Source organism: Myotis daubentonii, chromosome 11 (genome assembly GCF_963259705.1).
Source record: "Myotis daubentonii chromosome 11, mMyoDau2.1, whole genome shotgun sequence".
Lineage (NCBI taxonomy): Eukaryota > Metazoa > Chordata > Mammalia > Chiroptera > Vespertilionidae > Myotis > Myotis daubentonii.
The window spans coordinates 76,437,415-76,456,580 of record NC_081850.1 but is presented as its reverse complement, the minus strand read 5'-3'; the positions used below and the strand labels follow the sequence as shown (position 1 = coordinate 76,456,580).

Sequence of the window (19,166 nt, the reverse complement as noted above, 5' to 3'; positions counted from 1 at the left end):
CCTCCTTCATCTTCTGGGCTGAGGGGCTTTGGGGAGAGTGGGCGTGGCACTCAGGTAGCCAGGGTTGGCTCCGCCTCCCCTTCCGTAAACCGGTGAAGTGGGTGGGGTACCCTCAGTCATTTCTGTCTGACCAGCTCGTGGCTCTGTCTCTGTAGGTGATCGTCAGCCTCCTGTCAAGCTCGTCACCGCAGCGGGTGAGATGGATGGTCACCGTGGGAACATCTGGTCCAGGTCCCGGGGCCCCTCCAGGCCTGGGGGGGAGCAGGCAGGCCTCAGGGAACTCGCCCTGACCCTGGCACGCCATGTGTCCTCAGCGGGGCTCAGCCTCCCCTTCTATAGAGCGAAGCAGGACTGTCGAGGGTTATGTTCTCAGCCTCGCGAGTCAGCAGGTTCTAGCATATATTGGCTGTGTGGCCTTGGGCCCCAAGGTCACGGGTGTGAGCCGTGGCATAAGAGAGGACCCCCTGGGGGGTGCCTAGGAGCAGCCACTGAGAGGACACAGGGAGAACATTTCACACAGGCCTGGTGCGGAGCAGATTCTTAATATTAGTTTGGTGTGGGCTTTTTGTTTGTTTTAAATATATTTTTATTGATTTCAGAGAGGAAGGGAGAAGGAGAGAGAGATAGAAACATCAAGGATGAGAGAGAATCATCGATCGGCTGCCTCCTGCACGTCCCACACTGGGGATCAAGCCCACAACCTGGGCATGTGCCCTGACCGGGAATCGAACCGTGACCTCCTGGTTCATAGGTCGATGCTCAACCGCTGAGCCAGCCAGCCAGGCTGGTGTGTTTTTTTAAAGATGAGGGTGAGGGTCAGGCATCTCCTGGACCATGACCCCTGCTCCTATCCCCACCCCCGCCCTCCCTGACCATCTCCCTCGTCTCCCGCAGAAAACAGTGCAGTGCATCGACATGAAGAGCCTCTCCTTCCAGCTGGGCCTCTACCTCACCCCGCAGTTCCTGCAGGCCTCCAACGCTATTGAGCTGGGGCAGCAGGGCTTCGTGCAGGTACTGGACTTGACCGCCCAGGGCTGCCCACTCCTGGGGTTTCTCAGAACCTTTCTTCCCACCGTTAGTACAGAGAAGAAGAGAATTCAACTTTTCAGAGAAAGGAGGGAGCCAGACGGAGCATGACGGAGGGGAGAGATAGGAAAGGCAGAGCTCAGGGACGCCGAGTAGAATGTCACCGCCTCCTCCAGGCAGGCCCACGGCGGTCCCACCATCGGGGCTCAGGGCAGGAACTCTGGAATGAATCTAGCTTATCTCATGAGAGCAGGCAGGGTGAAGCGTTGAGTAACCGCTCATGCCTTGACCCCTGGCCTCCCTACGCAGGTGAGCATGTCCCCGCCGACCCCCGAGATCATGCCCAAACTGGACAGCTGCCAGCTGGACTTGAAGCCTGAGGCGGACACCGTGGAACTCATCCAGAACCAGGCAGCCAAGGGCAGCTGTGTGAGCCTGCTGGACGCCAGCCCCCATGGTGTCATGCGCTTCAGCTTCCTCCTCCGTGGCCACGGGGTGCCCACGCCCAAGGCTGGCACCCTCAGCTGCACCGTAGCCATGCGTCTTCGGACTTCATCCCTGGTGAGTGGGGCCTGGGCCAGGACCAATGTCAAGGGTGGCTTTCAGGTGTGGGGGTTTCAGGAAGGGACACCACAGCCCAGGAGGATGTGGGACCAGGTGGCGAGGGGCAGAGCCAGTCAGGGCGGCTCCTGGCTCTCGGGGGTACTCTTACTGCAACCCCACAGCCTCTGATGACTTTGCTGTGTCTTCAGCATTGGTAGGCTATGTAGCTGCAACCGTCCATTCATCCACCATCCCTCCCAGTCATTCGTCCAGAGTCCTTCCACCATCCCAGTCATCCACCCACCCACCCATGAAGCATGATCGCCAGTGTAATCTCAGGGAACAGGAGGCCTCGGGGGAGAGGGTTCAGAGAGGAGACAACCCTCTGATTTTCTGCATTTACTGGTCACAGCGCTTCACCGTCCAGTGGATCCCTCTCAGGCGCTCGGCCTGGACACGCAGTCCTCCCAGGCCCTTCGCACAGAGGGCCTCTGGTCGTGGGAAACATTCCAGTAGCAGCCAGGGATTGTCCCCCACACACTCCCATAGCCCAGATCTCCCAGGACCGGCTCGAGGGCTCCCCGCTGGAAGTGGTGGGTGGGATGCAAAGCCAGGGCCCAGGGTGGGCTGGGGCTGGGGCTAGGGCCGGGTGCCAGCGAGCAAACCCGGAGGCTCCCTCAGCGGCTGGGCCGCACACCGCTCTCTTCCTCCCCCAGGTCCGCAGGACCGTCTCTATGCGCCTGAACATCGTCAGCCCTGACATGCCTGGTGAGCTCCCCCCAGGTCTCTCTGGGGTTCGTGGCTGAGGTCAGAGTGGGCACAACAGACGGCCCAGAGGGATGGGGGCCTAGGCTCACAGCAGGGAGGACCCGAGAGAGCAGCCCGGGGGCGGGCAGGACCAGGGCTCCCCGGCTGCCCAGTCGGAGCCACAGCTGTGTCTCCGGATGCACAGCCTCCTCTGCTCCTGGCCGCCCTGTGGGACAGGGCTCTTGACCCCATGGTGGCTGGTTGACCTCACTGGGGGGATGGGGCCCTCAGACCCCCAGTGCAGGGGCTGGCCCTCCAGCCCAGCACCCTCCAGCCTCTGTTAGTTCCCTCTGGACCCAGGCCCCCACCAGACAGAAGAGTCCCTGACCCTGGAGGCAGATGTGGGGGTACCCAGGCCAGGCTGGAGCCCCACTCCCAGCCACAACAGGGAGACAAGGGCTGATAACCCCAGTGCATGGACAGGAACTCAGACCCAGGGGGCAGCTGCCTGGCCCGATCACACAGGAGTCAGGGATGTGGAAGGAATGAGGCTTGGAAAACTCAAGAGCAGAGCTAGAGCGGCCTCAGAGCTGGTCTGCCTGTTGCTACTGGGGTATCCGGCTCAGAGGGGGCAGGGCCGGACCCAGGGTTAGCGAGGAGGGACGGGCTCTGGAATCCCCACGTTTTGCTCAGATGATGCCAGCCAGCCTCCCTAAAATGCATCTGCATCAGCACTGGGAGGCAGGGCATGGCCCAAAAGGCCTGGATAGGCCCTCTTGGCAAATGGTCATAGCAACCACAGCTGAGTACCAGGCATGGGTGTGTTGAACCCATTTGCTAGATGAGGAGACTGAGGTTGCTAGAGAAGTCAGGGCAGCGGGTGAGCTGGGACTCACACCAAAACCTGTGCTCCTGGCCAGCACAGGAGCAGGGAGCCAGGGAGGGAGCCAGGGTGGGGGCAGCAGCGCTGACCCAGCTGTCCCTCCCTTGGTTGCACAGGCAAAACCCTCGTCCTGCCCGCTGTGCTGGGCATCACCTTTGGCGCCTTCCTCATCGGGGCCCTGCTCACCGCTGCGCTCTGGTATATCTACTCGCACACACGTGAGTATCCCAGGCCCCCGCCATGAGTGCTCAGGACCCCTCTACCACCACCCGGGGGAGCCCAGCAAAGCGTCTGGGGGAGTGGGGAGCCCAGGCCGGGGCCCTGACTCCGCCCCTGCTCCCAGGTCCCCCCAGCAAGCGGGAGCCCGTGGTGGCAGCGGCCGCCCCGGCCTCCTCAGAGAGCAGTAGCACCAACCACAGCATCGGCAGCACCCAGAGCACCCCCTGCTCCACCAGCAGCATGGCGTAGTGCCCAGCCTGGAGCCCCGGGGGCCACCCGGCCCACCCTTGCCCGGCCGGACAGACTGAGCAGCCACCAGCTGGGAACCACTGATCAGGAACTCACCCCAGGATCCCAACCCTTCCACTCGGCCAAGGATGGACCCTGCCCGCTGCCTCTTTCTCAGAGGCCTGCTGCCAGCGGGGGCACCAGCTTGGAACACCTCGGGGTTCCCCCACCCCACCCTGCAGAACCTTCAAGCTCCGTGGGCCTGGGGTACGGCTGCCCAGGACCACAGAGAGACAGAGCGCTGCCCTATATGTCCACATTGTTGTAGAAACCCAAGTCCCCGTTATCCTGAACGGATCCAGCCCTCGATGACCTGGGCTGGGCAGGAGGTGAGAACTCAAAAGACTCTGCCCAGCCTCCTCCGTGACCAGCCCTAACCACCCGGATCTGATCCCCGCAGCACAGCTTTGGGCCGGCACAACTTTGGGGGGCAGGGGAACTGAAGCCTAGGAGTGCCCAGCCTGGGAACGGGGGAGCCTAGCTCCTTCCTGCAACTGTCACATGGAGACCCCTCCCTCCTTGCCCATCAGGAAGGCAGCAGATAGGAGCGGCCAGGCTGCCTGACCTGGGCCCACCCCGATATACTCATCACCAATAAATCAGACCATGAAACCAGTGCTGGGCTGGGAGAAGGGAAGGGGCCCCTAAAATGATGGGGGGAGGCAGCTCTGGGTTCAAATCCTGAACCTGCCACTTACTGGCTCACTGTGGGCAGTGCCATGGCTTCTGTGCGCGCCACAGTTCCCTGTCTGTAAAGTGGGAATGAGAACTCTGTCACAAGGGCTCCGTGGGGAGGTCTGCAAAGCAGAGGTCGACAAACATCAGGCCACTGAGGCTCAGAAGGGAGCGGCCTGTCCCAGCCACACAGCCAGGCTCCTACCCAATCCATCTTCTGTGCCACCACAGCCCCCATCCCCCTATTGTCTGCTGAGGGAGCTAGAGGACAAAAACTCAATCAAAGTAAAGATTTTCATTTAATCCAGCCACCCTCTGTCCCCACGGGGCCCCAGGCAGGGACCCTCTCCTTTCCCAGAAAGCCACTGAGGGGAGGGAAACTAGCCACCTACACCTGGCAGGACCCTCGGCCGGGCCAGGACGCAGTCTGGTGGGAGCTGGGCTGGACAGCCGGGCCTGCTACCCCAGGAGAACTGCTGCCCCCTCCCCCAGCCCCACCCACACCCGCCCACCCGCGATATCAGCAGGGAGGGAGAGGCCCAGGCACCACAGGCTCAGAGCTCAGAGACAGGAGGTCCGATCTCCACCTCCCACCCACCAGCCATCCATTTCACCGCCCGAGCCCAGGCCCCTGGGCCAGTCTAGACAGACAGACAGAACCAGGAAAGCAGAAAACCAAAGGCACCTGACGTGGGAGTTCACGGAGACGCAGGGCGGGTGTGGGAGGCCCCACCTCCAACCCCAATGCCTCAGCTACTGGGACAGGGAGGGATCCAGCAGCTTCAGGACGCCGCCCACCAGGTGCAGGCTTCCTGTGACCAGCACGTGGACGGCAGCAGCCTCTTGGAGCACGCTGGCCCCGCTGCTGGCCACAGGGTGGGCGAGAAGGTCCCGTGGGGAACTGGGTGTCTGCAAGTCGGGGTCCCGGCCCTGGCTGATCCACTGCAAAGCATGGGAGATGCAGCTGAAGACGAGGGAGCTGGTGCCGTGGGCGTGGGGCAGGCGGGGTGCCAGCAGCAGGGACGCCGACCCACCAGCCTCCGGGCCGGGGGCGCTCCAGAGGTCCAGGCTGGCCGCCTCCTCATCCAGGCGGCTCCAGTGCTGCTGGTGTTCCAAGCAGCGGAGCAAAACCTGGTCCAGGGTCACCATGAAGTTCTGCTGGTCTGCAGGACACAGGGACAGCGCGTCAGCGAGGCGGGTGGGGGAAGGCAAGCACGCTGCGGACACCTGCTTAAGTCAGGGCCTTTCCCAGGCACTGTCCGTCCTCAGAGGGGACACTACGAGGAAACTGAGGTTCAGGGACTTGCCCAGTGGCTCAGAGCTGGTGACGAGCAAAGCCAGGCAGCTGAGCTCCAAAGCTGGGGCTTTGACCATGGAGCACATCTCCCCTCTCCCCACCCTCGCCTCTCTGCCTTCACCGGACAGGGGCCGTCACGGGCGTGTAGGAGCCTTTCCAGAAATGCTGATTCCTGGGCTCTCCAGACTCTCCCCAGGCAGCCTGATGTGGGGCCTGGGGAGCTGTATTTTTTATAATATAATTTCAAAAAAATGTTAATGGGACCCATAGTAAAAAAAAATACACTTTACAATGGCAACCCAGTACTCACATATGTGTATATTAATGTCTGGAGCAGAATCTTCATAAAATAGTACCTGCCCTTACTTTGTGCAAATACATGGATATTTTCCATTCGATTTCATTTAAAGTACAAAATGCTGGTTGAGACCCACTAACTGATTTCAAGGACCATCAGTAGGTTTAACCTGCATTTTGAAAAATGTTTTCCCCGGTAATTTTTTTTTAGTATTGCAGCCACGTGCTGAATGTATCAAAGGGTATCTATACAGTGAGACAAATCCAGCTCCTACCCAGACCTCCCGTTTGGAAGCCCCCACAGTCACCAGCAGAGCAGCCCACCTCAGGGCCCTCCACGCCCTGCCCACCTCAAGGGACCATGCCTGCCACCTCTCACCTGCGTTGCCCGTGGATGACACCTCCGTCAGGTTAGGGCAGAAAACAGCATAGTCAAACTGGCAGGGCTAGAAGGCCAGGGTAACGCTTGGTGTCAGAGTCCTGAGAGGATGCCCACCCCCACCCTGTCTTCCCCGCAGCACAGGGAGTCCCCCCCCCCCACACCCATCCCTGGAGATGCCCTCCGCTGGGGTGATGCTGCATAAACCCAGCCACAGCACTCCAGTGCCACCCCCTCGCCCCCCAGCTACCCCGGTACCCCCTGCCTGGCCCGTGGCCTGGGCAGTACAGCCCGTTGTACAGAGGGGAAACAGAAGCTTGGGGGCGGGTACAGCTAAGGCCACCTGGCTACTAAGCAGGCTCCAGTTCAGGGGTTAGCCCCAGGCTACAACTGAGGAAACGAGGTTCAGGGGGAAGCCACCACCGGATGTGGTGTCACGGCCAGAACAGGCTGGGCTGCCTGCCGCCCAACCCCCCGCCGGCCTCTCACCCGCAACAGCTTCAGCAGGGGCGCCGGGTCGCGGTCACCCGTGGAGTTGAAGAGCAGGACGCGCACCTCAGGCCCACTGCGAGGCAAGGGGGAGACGGGAATAGCCGCACCTCCCATCTTTCCCGCAGAAACTTCCCTCCCTCCACTGGCCCGCCCCGCCCCTCTGGGCCCCGGACACCGCCCCTGCCCCTCCGCCCGGCACTCACCTCTTGTGGCAGCGGTGCAGCGCCTGGCGGAACCAGCGCACGCAGGCCTGCACGCTGCTGGAGGTGTGCGCGCCATCCAGGTACCAGGTGAGGGGCCCGCGGCACAGTATCTGCGTCCGGCCTGGCCACTCCGTGTCCCGAAGCCCTGGGGGACGGGCAAGGCCGCTCTTCAGACTCCCATCTTCAACTCGCACACAACCCGCCCCACAGCACGCACCCCACCCCGGTCTGAGCGCTCCAAGGAGCTGATCAGCCCAGGAGCCAATGACCGGTGCCAGAGGGATCAGCAATTCTGCTGCCTCTTCCAGGCAGCCCTCAGGGGGGCTACTATCACATATTAGCCCTTAGCTCAGAGAGATTAGGTCACAGAGCATGAGTCTTGGGACTGGGATGTGATTCAAGATCCACCTGGCCCCAGAGCTGTTTCATGGCCCGACATGGGGCCTGGCACACAGTGGGGGCACTGGAACCATTTGCTGAAGGGGTTTAAGAGCCATGAGCACCTACTATGTGCTGAAAGCTTTGGGAGAAGAAGCCTGACAAATATCACCGTTCTTAAGAATCTCATGGTCTTGTGATGATGATGACAAGGATGACTGTAACAGCAGCTACCACTGCCTGGGCACTTTATCTCATACTCGACAGGCTCTGGGCTGAGTCCCTTGGTGATGTCACCTCATAGTGGGTCCTATAATCATCTCATCTGGCAGGTGGGGAAACTGAGGCTCATAGAGAGTTCGTGAACTCAAGGTCAAGGAAGCTTACTGACTTCAGAGCCCTTTCTCTTGGGCACCATTATCGAGTGACCCCACCTCTCAAAGAGCGAAGTGAGAAACATCTGAGGGGACCCAGCTGGGCAGGAGGGTCTAACTCACCATGCCGCATGTGGGATGTGGGCTGGAACACGGGTGCCAGAGGCAGCTGACACAGCAGGCTTGGCCTGGAGGCTTTCAGCTCCCCAACGCCTGGGGGCAAGGGATGGTGGTGTGGGACTGAGTGTTCTCAGAACCCTCAGAGGCAGGCTCCACGGGTCCCTGCCCACCAGCCCTCAGAGGCAGGCTCCACGGTCCCTGCCCACTCACCTTGGTGGTCCTTTCGCTGCAGCCAGCAGCGGGCCAGCTGCAAGGCCAACGCGGCATTGGCCCGCTGGTGCTCTCCCTCCAGGCCCAGGGTCAGCGGTGGCTCCCCTTCCTCCAGGGCTTCCAGCGGCGGACACAGGTAGAGGGGACACTGCAGAGGAGTCAGGGGAGCTGCTGCTGCCTCTCTGGACAGGAGGCCCTTCCTGATGTCGTCAGCTCCTCCATCTTTCCCCACCAGCAAGAGCCCAGCCCCGCTCCTAGAACCCAGAGCGCTCCGGCTGGGGGAGCAGCGGCCCAAAAGGATGAAGCAGCTCCCCAGCACTTCCAGTCACTCACTGAGATCTGCTCAGCACGCTCCCTCAGCACTGCCAGGGGCCCATCAGGCTGGGGCACGGTGAAGGCAGGGACGCCATGCTGTGGAGGACGGAGAGAAGGAGACAGGGCGGCTGAGGGTCCTCCACCTTCATCTCCGGCCCCCGCACCCCTGGGTCGGAGCGGCCCATTCAGCCTCCCCCACAGTGCTGATGGGAACCACTTGGTGGGGAGACTAAGATTGGAGATGAGGCTCAACTTGCTCCAGCCACATGCAGAGCTGAGACAAGAACCCAGACCCCACTGATGCCCAAGTCCTCTCCTGAGTCAGGATGGCAAGGACCCTGCCCCACTCCCTCTTCCCTGAGCTCTAAGGGCCAGGCCCATGTACCTCCCCTCCCTGGGGCTGCCCCATCACCTTGAAGATGCCCCCTTTCTGCCATGCGATCTTCTCCATCGTGTCCCCCAGAAGGCTAGTGTGGTCGATGCCAAGAGAGGAGACCCCACATACCACAGGCTCCCTGCAGAAGACCAAAGGGCCATGATGCCCCTGCCCTGGGCCACCTGGGCTAGAGACCATCATCCCTCCCCCCAAGCAGCCGCCCTCACCTGATTATGTTGGTGCAGTCATAAGCCCCACCGATACCCACTTCCACCACTGCCAGGTCCACCTGCAGAGGATCAGAGGGCATGGCATGGGGTACAGGGCACCTGAGCCCCCAGCCTGCTTAAGATTCCCCTCCCCGAGGCCTTAGACACAGGGCTCTAGGGAATGGGCACAGACCTTCTCTTGCAGGAAGACATGGAAGGCCATGAGCGTGAGGAAGCGGAAGTATGCAGGCATGGAGACACAGCTGCTGCTGTCCTGTGGACAGAAACACGCCAGAGCCTCAGGTCCATGCAGCCTCTGCTCTGGGGAGGTGGGGTCCTGAGAGCGCAGTGCCTTCTGGGTCCCTCCCCCTGCTCCAGTGCCCGCTTCTGTCCCCCCACCAGTCCTGCTGTATGGACACCTTGGTCTCCTCCAGCCGATGGTAGAGGCGCCAGAAGTGCTTGGTGAAGTGCTCGGGGCTGATGGGCTGCCCATTGATGCGGATCCGCTCGCGCACCTGCACCAGGTGGGGAGAGCTGCCGGGAGACCTGAGGTCATCAGGACTCCCTGCTGGAGCCCCCCAGGCCTCCCCCCGACCCCCACCAGACCTGTCTGTCAGAAACATGCATCTGATCGTGTCACTGTCCTGCTGAACACCCTCCTGTGGCTTCCCCGCCCTCAAGACAGTCCCAGCCCTTCAGCCGGCTCCCCAGGCCCAGGTGAGGCTGGTGTTACTGGCCGGTGGCTCACTGTTCCTGAGTCCCTCGATATTCCCTGTGCCCCAGCCCCTCTGTGCATCCCTGGGTTGGCCCACAGGTTACACAGGCTCTGGTCAAAGGCTGGGTTTTTATCCAAAAACTTATTTGAGGTGTTGGCTGGTTCTACAGCCCCCCAGAGAGCTGGGAGACAGATACATCCCTCCACACCTCGGTACCTAAAGAATCCCGTCTTCAGGCCATAGTTCCGGAGGATCCGTTCAGTGAAGGCACAGGTGGAGCCCTAGGAAGAGAAGTTCTTGTCTGGGCAGTCCCCACCCCACCCAGTGGATACGCTCCCCCTCCCCCGGATCCCGCCCTTCACCTTCCCCTTTGTCCCAGTAACGTGGATGATGTTCAGCTGGTCCAAGTCCTCCACCTGGAACAGATAGACAAAGTCCTCCACTTAGCAACAGGACTCACAGACAAAGAAAAACGGGGGGTGGTCACAGGCCCTGCCCACGTTACCTGCAGCCCACTCCGTGCCAAGTACAGCTTCATGGTTTCCAGCTGTGTCTGGAGGTCACCCCGCCGGCGCTTCACCTCCTCCAGGTAGCTGGCATTGGTCTGCAGGCTGTTGAGTGTGCGCACAGCATCCTGGCAACAACAGCCCCCGTGGCAGGTTAAGGATCACTTGGGGTCCACAGGGACGGGGCACCCAGTGTACCAATGGCCAGGCCAGGGCACCCGCCTGCCGGACCAGCCCTGTTGCCCAGCTTTGAAGTTAGACACGGGTGAGAGAGAAGTGGCATCATTCCAGCTCTGGCGCCAATGGGAGCCTAAGGCAGCTCAGCCCCACCCAGGGAGTGCCAGACTAACGGGATTAGCCTTGCTTTCGGTTTCAGTTCCCCAGGCCGCACCCCTGAGGCCTTTGCTCTCATTCCCTCCAATGGGGTCCACCACTGTATTGGGCCCCTTCTGGGGTGGGACTAGAACCACAGAAGGCTCTAGAACTGGAGGAATTGGCATAAGGAATTCCTAAAGTCTTCCTTCCATGCCTAACCCTGATGATTGCGGTTCCATATTCTGATCAAAAGTAAAGCTGCCTGAATGTGAGGTAGTTTCTCAACTATTAGTGGAGGGGTGGTATCCCCACTTGAGATAAGGTGATGGCTGTTTAAATTTGTGTGTGTGTGGGGGGGGGTGGCCTGCAGGGCTATTTTGTGTTCATGTGTGCAAACAGAATAAATTGGCATTCTTGTGCTGCTCCCCACCTCTCAAAAAACAAAACAAAACAAAAAAGAAGAGTAGAGCTGCTTGAAGCCACCAGGTGGAGAAGAGGAGGAAGTTGGGAGAGAGCAAGGGTGTGCCCAGGGTCACCCAGCCAGGAAGGCAGGTAGGTGAGCCTCAGGAGGGCCCACACTGGAGGTAAGAGTGGGGGTGCTATTTATTTTCCCTCAGGACCCCAGGACCCTGATGGTTGGTTGGAGACCCCACCCCATCAAACTGGTGCCACCTGTCTGGCTGGCATCAGGCTCTGGTCTCCGGCAACCGGCCCTTGGCATAAAGCCAGGGGAAGTTTTCTGTTTTCCAGATTCTCGCCCCACGCCCGCCCCACTGCCCCCCGATTCCCAACTCCGGAGATTCTGGAACCCCAGGACCCAGCTGAGCCACTGGACCTCTTGGTCCTATCACCGGGCGCCCCTTCCCACTCCACCGTGGGGCACTTCCGCCTCGGAATCTCCAGGCTGGGCGGGGCCGGCCCCCTTCCCGGTCCCAGTCCCCCGGCCCCGACTCCAGGCGGTCCCCGCCCCCCGAGCTCTGCAGTCTCAGGTTCCTGGGTGCCCTCCCCGGCGGGCGGCCGGGAGGCGGCGTAGCCCGGGCCCAGCCCACGTGTCATCTCGGCCGCCGGCCGCCGCCGCCTGCGGGGTACCTGGTATTCCATGCCGGGCTCCTGCGGCGCGGGCCGCGCGCTCAGCTCCCGCCTTCCCGTGACCCTGGTCGTTACCCCGCGCGGGAAAACCGCGGCCAGGAAGAGACTCGCGCGCCGGTGGCTACGCGCCCCCGACATAGTCCCGGGGCGGGGAGCCTCACGCGGAGCCCCGGTAGGAAACGCCCCGCCCCACCCCGGCTTCCTCGCCCCGCCCCGCCCCGCCCCCACCAATCAGCGCCGCTCAAGGAGCCCACCAGGACCAATGAGAACCCGCGGATGCCATCCTTGTGAGGGGCCGTCCCCGAGCCCGGGGCGCCCATGTTTATGAGGGGCAAGTACCCCCGGGCGGCCTCTCCCCTGGTAAACTTGCACCGCTTTTGTCATCCTCGTCCCGAGGCCACATCCCTCAGAAGAGCCATTCGCAGCCAGGAGCCCTCAGCCTCCGCTCCAGGCCAGAACCAGCTCCGAACCAGCTCCGGGCCGGGTGAAATGCCCGGATAGCAGTCACTGCACCACGGCCCCCAGCGTCCCAAACCAACAGAGACCACAGGCAGCGGGGTGCGGTCCCGGCCCTCGCGAATCTGACAGCCCGATTGTGGGCAGCAGAGCAAAAACCAGGCGCCTGCGCTACTGGCGTCCCCAGCCGACCCTGGGCAGCCTGGGGGAGGCCGGGGGTAAGGGGAGTCAGCGCGGGGTCGGGGTGGGAGGCAGGTTTCTGGCAAACGGAGGGAACGATGTGTGAAAGGCACCCAGGAACTGCACTTCCGCCTGGTGGAGCCCCATAGCGCCAGCATGCTACATCCAGCAGCACGTGTAGCCTGATAAGAAATTTGGAGGACAAAAAAATGGGTTTGAAAGAGATGACAAGGTTAGGTTTGCACGTGAAGAGTTGCTGTGTGGGGGAGCGCCTTTCTCCTCCACGGAAACAGTAGTATGGAGAGTCCCTTTTTGACAGCTGAGGTCTAGGAAGGCGGGTAGGGTGGCTGCAAACATCCCTGTAGAGAAGTTCCCACAGATGAAAGGCAATCCGTCAGAAAACGGATGGAATGTCAGGACCTCTCTCCCTTTCCTGCAGGCATGGGGGTAACTATTTATGAGACTGATTTTGAAATAAACAAATGAGGTGTTGGGAAGACTCCTTAGTTAGCTGGCTGGATTTCCGTTCTTCACATCAGGGCCAGGTGGGGGCACCTGGGAAATAAAGAGGTCCTTTCCTCTCTTGGTTTCTTTTTTTTAATAATTGAAACTTCCTCCATACATACACATGTATATAATTTAGTAACTGCATCAAAATTATAAGTTTTAAATTTCTTTTGCTTACCCCTCCCCTCACTTCCTCCTTTGGAAATCATTGACAACTGTGTGTCCCACAGTTTTCTATGCTCATGAAATCAAAGACACACCTAGATATCTATAGGACCTTGTCAATGCAGATGATAATTTTTTGTCAACTTTCTTTTTTTTATTGTCTAAAGTTTTACATATGTCTCCTTTTCCCCCCGATTTGTCAACTTACTCAACAATAGGCGTATAAGGATTCTTCTAAGACATGGACTTAGCAAACAGTTAAGTAGCACTTCTCTGGCCAGGCACTGCTCTAAACACTTTCTACCTAGTTGCTCATTTAATCATCACAATCCTATGAAACAGGTGGTAGTAATGTCTTCTTTGTTTCACAAGTGAGGAAACTGAGGCACAAAGGAATACAGGGACATGCCCAAGGCACAAAATCAAGATATTTACTCTGGCACCGGGAGTCCTTGTTCCTAGCCTCTCTGCCCCGTCCCACTCCAGGTGCCAGCATCCTAACTCCCCTCCCCTCAAAGCTATCAACGTTCTGTTTCCTATGATCTTTCCAGAGAAATTTCGTGTATCTATAAACAAAAACAAATATATAGAGATTTTTCTTTTATAGTCACAGGTAGCAGACGATATAGGCAGGTCTGTGTTGTACTTTCACCACATGCCTTTATATCCTGGACCTGATTCTGAGCCGTGTCAGTACATAAGAGCCGCCGCATTAGCTGCCTGGTGTGGACGTACTACTGTGTATGTGACCAGTCTCCTGTGGAAGGACATTCGGGTTTCCAGGATTTTGGCGTCAAAAGCAGTGCTACAATCGGAAACATTTTATCCTCCTCATTTCTTCATGTGCCAGGGTATCTGATGCATAAATTCCAAGACAAGCAACCGCTGGGTTGAAGGTGATTTGCATTTGATACTCTCATACTTACTGCCACACTGTCCTCCCCACCCCCGCGGGCATGAGCCAGCCCTTTCTTCACCCACACAGACGTTAGCCAACCTTGACCCTTGTCAATATCACATGTGGAAAAATGCATTCTCGGGTTAGTTATCAGTTGCATTTATTTTATTTGGAGGAGGCTGAGCACTTTACCTTATTTTAAAAAACCTTTTGTATTTCCTTTGTAGTCTGCTCACCTCCTTTGTATCATTGCTTTTCATTTGAAAAGTCAGAGGTGTGAACTGTGATATGAGACTATTAAGGGGTCAGACCCGTTGGTGAGACAGCATGGAGAGTGGGATCCCACTTTGGCTAAAATAATAATTTAGAAATAGCCTGGAAGTTATTCCCTAAGTGGGAACGGTGATTAGCTCCAGGTGGCCAGGCTAGAGGTGACTTTTGCCTCCTTTTGCTTCTGTGGATTTTATAAAATTTCCCCTGGAGCAGGCATAATTAGGAAAAAGAACGGACGATTCCTACCACTCTGGGTGGCCGCACCTCGGCGCACCTCTTGTCTGACTTTCTGGTCCCGTAGGTCAGGACACTGCGACCCAGCGAGGGGCCCAAACTGCCCTGGAACCTGGTGTGGCTTCCCAGAAGTTCCTGGGTCCCTACTCATGGCCACGAGGGGCCCTAGGAGGGCACCAGACGTGTGGTGCGGAGCGTGCGATAGCCAGGCCACAGAAAGACTGGCTCAGGCCTGCCTCCTCCCCTCTGAGCCGGGGAAAGCCTTCGCTGCTGGAACCGGAGGGCAGCCGTCTTACTGCTTTCAGAGGGAAAATGCTTTTTTTCAATTTGGTATCTCACCCTCTGTGACCACTGTCTGTGGCCCCTGCTCCCTGGGGGTAAGATTTCTTGAGCCCCCTCCTGGCCAGGCGCTGTGCTGAGCCCATTTTACAGGCGAGGAAGCAGGACCGAGGAGCCACCTGCGAAGGGGACCAGCCAGCAGGTGCAGCTCCTTTGATTCCCGTAACTACTGACTTGGCCCCTCTGATCAAGCTGGGGGATCCCTGGCTAATTTTTTTCATTTGTAACTTGGATTTTCTTAAATAAGAGTTAATGTGAGTGCATTCTAGACACCAGCATGGTGCAGAGGCCCTCCACATGCACCTGTCTTCTTGGAAGGTTCTGTTCCAGGACCCATTTTTCAGAGGAGGCGACAAAGGCCTAAGAGGGGAAGTGACTTAATCATTCACTGGGCACCAGACTCCACCCCCAAGCCACCCCCTGGACGCTGCCCCACTCGCTGCCCTGTGCCCAGTGAGTGACCTGGTCATCCAGTTAACAGAGCTGTGGCCTTGAGCCGGCTCTTACTTCAAAGGGAGGACCTGGGGCTGGTGAGGAGCCCTGTGAGGTGCAACACTCACCAACCCTGGGGGCTTCCCTCAGTTCGTTCTCCCCCAAAAGGACCCACACCATGTGACCTGGGCAGGTCACCTCATCTCCCTAGGGCAGAAGTAGGCAACCCCTGGCACGTGTGCCAAACATGGCACGCCAGTAACTTTTGCTGGCACGCAAAGCCCTCTCTTATAATCTTCCATTTACAATTGTGAATCTTTGTTCTCGTGATGAATTTTGTTAAGTCTCGTAATAGGAGTAGCCTGACGGATGAAAGTAGTAGCTCGTGCATATCTCTGAAGGTCACGAAATATAAACCTGATGTAGAATCTCTGTCATCAGTGATGCAGCAGCAAAAGTCCCACTGATAATATCAAACGGAGTCATAAAGTTTTCTGTCGGACTATCAGTGAACATGTATACATTAAAAAATAAATGTATTTTTCATCATCATATACTGTGTTTTTGTCGCTCGAATGAATTTTATTATTTCTTCAAGGTTCTTCACATACGTACACCTTAAGAGATATCAAGTAGGCGTAACATGTTCTCAAAAAATTAGGATTGGCACGCAGAAGAATTTTGAGTCAGAGATTTTGCTGGTATGGGCACGCACTCACAAAAAGGTTGCCCACCCCTGCCCTAAGGCTGCAGCCTCAAAGTGAGAGGGCCTAGATAACCGTGCAGGAGACAGTTTCCAAACCCTGGCGTCTGTGCCTGCCCCTCCTCTGCTGCTGGGCACAAGGTTCCGTCCAGCGGACTAGGAAGGCGTGCAGCCCCAGGCAATGCCACTGCAGCCTTGCATTCTCGCCTTGGCTTCAGACTGCACAGGGAGGGAGGGAGGCACCTTCTTGTGATACCCATTCAACAGAAGAGGAAAACTAAGGCTTGGCGAGGCTAAGTGGCTTGTCTAGTGTCTATCAGGACATGAACCTAGGTCCACGCTCATCCCTTATAGCCAAGCCCAGGGTTTCCCAACCCCAGCCCTGGCCAGTCTCTGCCCCAGCCAAGCTGGAAGGCTTCCGCTGCTTGGTGAGCCTCCTCACCTCACTGAGCCCTGCTGCTTCATCTGGAAAGTGGGGGTTGCAGTGGTGCCCACCTCAGGGAGCTGGATGAGGCTGAGTGAGAGATGCTGGGCCCAGAGCACAGAGCCAGGGCTCTACCATGTGCCAAGGTTAGAAATCTTTAACAAACTAAGTCCTTAACGGCTCTTAACCACACCTACCAGATCTATAAACTGCAGGCAATAATGGTTTCAGATCTGTAAGATGCAGATAACAGTGGGCACAGGGCCAGTAGGTAGTGAACACTTGATCCATGTTGCCTTTATTGTTATTATTTTTTTTGCAGGTTACTGAGATCATCAGTGGTGGTTTTTTTTTTAATCCTCACAGGAGGATATTTTCCCATTGATTTTTAGGAAGAGTGGAAGAGAGAGGGAAAGACAGAGAAATATCAATGTGAGAGAAGCACATTATTGGTTGCCTCCTGCAGGCGCCCCGACCAAGGCCTGGGCTGGGGAGGAGCCTGCAACCAAGGTCTGTGTGTGCTCTTGACCGGAATTGAACCTGGGACCCTTTGGTCCGTAGGCTGACGCTCTATCCACTGAGCCAAACCGGCCAGGGCTGTTATTATTAAAATGAGACTAGCAGTCCTCTTCACAGAGTAGTCCTGAGAGTTTAATCAGATGAAACCAGCCTACAGACACAGGCCTGGAACACAGGCCCCTGGAGGTAGCTCTGCCAGCAGCCCCGCCTGCCGGTTCTGCTCTGAGACCCTCCACAGCCACACTGGGTGGGGCAAGCCTCAGGGCCCCTGACCACCCTGAGACCAAGGCTTATCAATGACAAGGTTTTCCTTGAAAGCGTGGGCTCATCATTGCTGATGATCTCGGACCCCTGAGGCATATGCACACCAATTTGTACAAAAGAAAGAACAGAGGCTTAGAGAGGCAGGCCCGCTGTGGCCCAAGGTCACAGCGCTCTCCTACCTGGAAAGAGGCAGATGTAGCCGAGAAAGGCCCCCCGGATGGGCTCCGCGGCTCCATGCTTGCTTCACACCACAGCTTCTCAGCCACTGGCCAGGAAGTAGCGAAGGACCTGGCACCTTTCATCCCCGGCCTTCATGCTCCCCACCCAGGCGGGCAGTGACCGCAGGCCACCTCTGCGAGTCCAGGCTTTAGCTGGGCTGGAGACGGGAGGGGGAGTTGAGAGGATACCCAAGATCCGCCTTCTCCCCACCCAGAAGCCCCGGGCCTCCCCTCTGCAGGGAGGAAGGTCTCACCTGATAGGTTCCTGCTCTCATCCTGGGACCTGCCCAGGGACCTCGTGTCCTTCCTGGAGGTTTCCAGAGTGCAGTTCCCACGAGTTAAATAACAACTGGGTGGGGGTTAAAGGTGAGCGGGCGGGCGGGGACGCTGCAGGGAGAGGCACGCGTGGGAGGCTTGCAGCGCTAGGCGCTGGCTTTGTTGGGCCTTTTATCACAGCCTATCTCCCCTTATTGTTAGGGCCCATTTGCCCGGGCCCTGGCCCGCTGGGATCCCTGAGGACGGGGGAGTAGAATTCAGGGGTGAGTCTAAGCCTGCTGGGGGGAGCGGCTGTGGTTCTCCAAATCATTTGGTTAAGAAGCCAGGACACAGACCCATTTCCCAGCCTGCAGGGTGACACGGAGGGCCCGAGGGCCGTCCAAACACAGCCGCTAGTAAGGACCTTTCCTGTTTACACATCTCTTGCTGCCTGACTCACTCACTGCCTTGAGATTCACAAGTGCCAGACACTACTGTGCCTCAGGGTAATGTTCTGGACACATACCTCCCTCCACAGACTGGGATGAATAACAGGGCCCATGCCTGCCACTGGTCCTGACCGCCTCTCTGGGGTGTGCTATGGGGAAGTGGGGTGTGGGGGAGCTTGGAGCCAGAAGCTCCAGGGTTTGGGGCCTGCTTTGGTTGTTTTAAAATATGGTTTGAGTGCACGAATAAAAACATTAATTCAGGGAATACGAGAAAACACGGGGAAAAAGAACAGAACCACTCCAAATAACCACGGGTAGGTCTCATGATTTTTCCTATAAAATGAGCTCAAGTGGCGTGTTTCCCAACTGGAACCACTTCCCGGCACAGTGCACGTACCTGGCCATCCTCTCTCCTCGCCCAGCGTTCAATCCCAGGGCCTGCCCTGTCCTGGCTGCACCGATCCCGACCAGCTGCTAGAAGCACCCTTCCCCACCGAATGGGGTTAGGTTACAGCCGTGGGCAAACTACGGCCCGCCGGGTCGAATAAAACTAAAAAGACAAAGACCGTACCCTTTTATGTAATGATGTTTACTTTGAATTTATATTAGTTCACACAAACACTCCATCCATGCTTTTGTTCCGGCCCTCCGGTCCAGTTTAAGAACCCATTGTGGCCCTCGAGTCAAAAAGTTTGCCCACCCCTGGGTTAGGATGTACACGGGAGTTAAAGCACTGCTCTTATTTAAGCTGATGGAGGTTTATGCTTCCCACGTGCAGGGCTGCCCTGAACAGGGTGGGTGCACTGGGCGGAGGTGGCAGGAACAGGTTAGGGGCGTGGCCACACGGCCCTTCTATGGGACAAGAATCCCACAGCCTTCTCTACCTGGCTCTCGTAGCCTAGGGCAGCAGTTCTCAACCTGTGGGTTGCGACCCCTTTGGCGGTCGAACGACCCTTTCACAGGGGTCGCCTAAGACCATCCTGCAGATCAGATATTTACATGACGATTCATAACAGTAGCAACATGACAGGTATGAAGTAGCAACAAAAATAATGTTATGGCTGGGTCACAACAGGAGGAACTTATTTAAAGGGCCAGAAGGGTGAGAACCAATGGCCCAGGGAGACTCGCTTGTTCCTAATCCCCCTCCTATTCACTGTCCTCCGTCCCTTCCTCCTGTTCTCATGACCCTG

The 19,166-nt window shown here is 57.9% G+C and overlaps 2 protein-coding genes across 4 annotated transcripts in view; one reads left to right on the top strand and one right to left on the bottom strand.

The window, feature by feature from the left end:
• ENG (endoglin) overlaps nt 1–4,321 on the top strand; it is a 29,320-nt gene extending 24,999 nt beyond the window's left edge. The window contains exons 10-15 of the mRNA XM_059658108.1: nt 156–194; nt 895–1,011; nt 1,336–1,587; nt 2,286–2,337; nt 3,316–3,417; nt 3,543–4,321. Of these exons, the coding sequence (XP_059514091.1) occupies nt 156–194; nt 895–1,011; nt 1,336–1,587; nt 2,286–2,337; nt 3,316–3,417; nt 3,543–3,667 (687 nt within the window). The 3' untranslated portion in view covers nt 3,668–4,321. The remainder of the gene's footprint in view (nt 1–155; nt 195–894; nt 1,012–1,335; nt 1,588–2,285; nt 2,338–3,315; nt 3,418–3,542) is intronic.
• A 336-nt stretch (nt 4,322–4,657) lies between these two features.
• Nucleotides 4,658–17,602, bottom strand: FPGS (folylpolyglutamate synthase). 3 transcript variants are annotated; one of them, XM_059658113.1, is made up of 15 exons: nt 17,231–17,602; nt 10,253–10,381; nt 10,110–10,163; nt 9,964–10,028; nt 9,451–9,577; nt 9,225–9,305; nt 9,050–9,111; nt 8,859–8,961; nt 8,465–8,542; nt 8,132–8,279; nt 7,925–8,014; nt 7,050–7,194; nt 6,844–6,919; nt 6,355–6,421; nt 4,658–5,544 (listed from the first exon to the last, which is right to left on the bottom strand). In XM_059658113.1, exons 1-15 carry the CDS (start codon nt 17,351–17,353, stop codon nt 5,135–5,137), a joined length of 1,758 nt encoding a protein of 585 aa, XP_059514096.1. In that variant the 5' UTR covers nt 17,354–17,602; the 3' UTR covers nt 4,658–5,134. The 3 variants fall into 3 exon arrangements, with proteins under 3 accessions (XP_059514096.1, XP_059514094.1, XP_059514095.1); XM_059658111.1 differs by lacking the exon at nt 17,231–17,602 and adding an exon at nt 11,658–11,856; XM_059658112.1 differs by lacking the exon at nt 17,231–17,602 and adding an exon at nt 11,658–11,855 and having other exon boundaries at nt 9,451–9,565.
• Between the last annotated feature and the right edge of the window lie 1,564 nt (nt 17,603–19,166).

What these genes read in the sequence shown, in the direction of transcription:
- FPGS (XM_059658111.1), bottom strand. Translation starts at nt 11,795, where the DNA reads ATGTCGGGGGCGCGTAGCCACCGGCGCGCGAGTCTCTTCCTGGCCGCG. An exon ending in AGCGTGCTGAGCAGATCTCA is followed by an intron (nt 8,280 to 8,464) that starts GTGAGTGACTGG and finishes ACTCCTCTGCAG; the next exon opens with TGTCCCCTCTACCTGTGTCC. An exon ending in CACATCCCACATGCGGCATG is followed by an intron (nt 7,195 to 7,924) that starts GTGAGTTAGACC and finishes CCCGTCCCCCAG; the next exon opens with GGCTTCGGGACACGGAGTGG.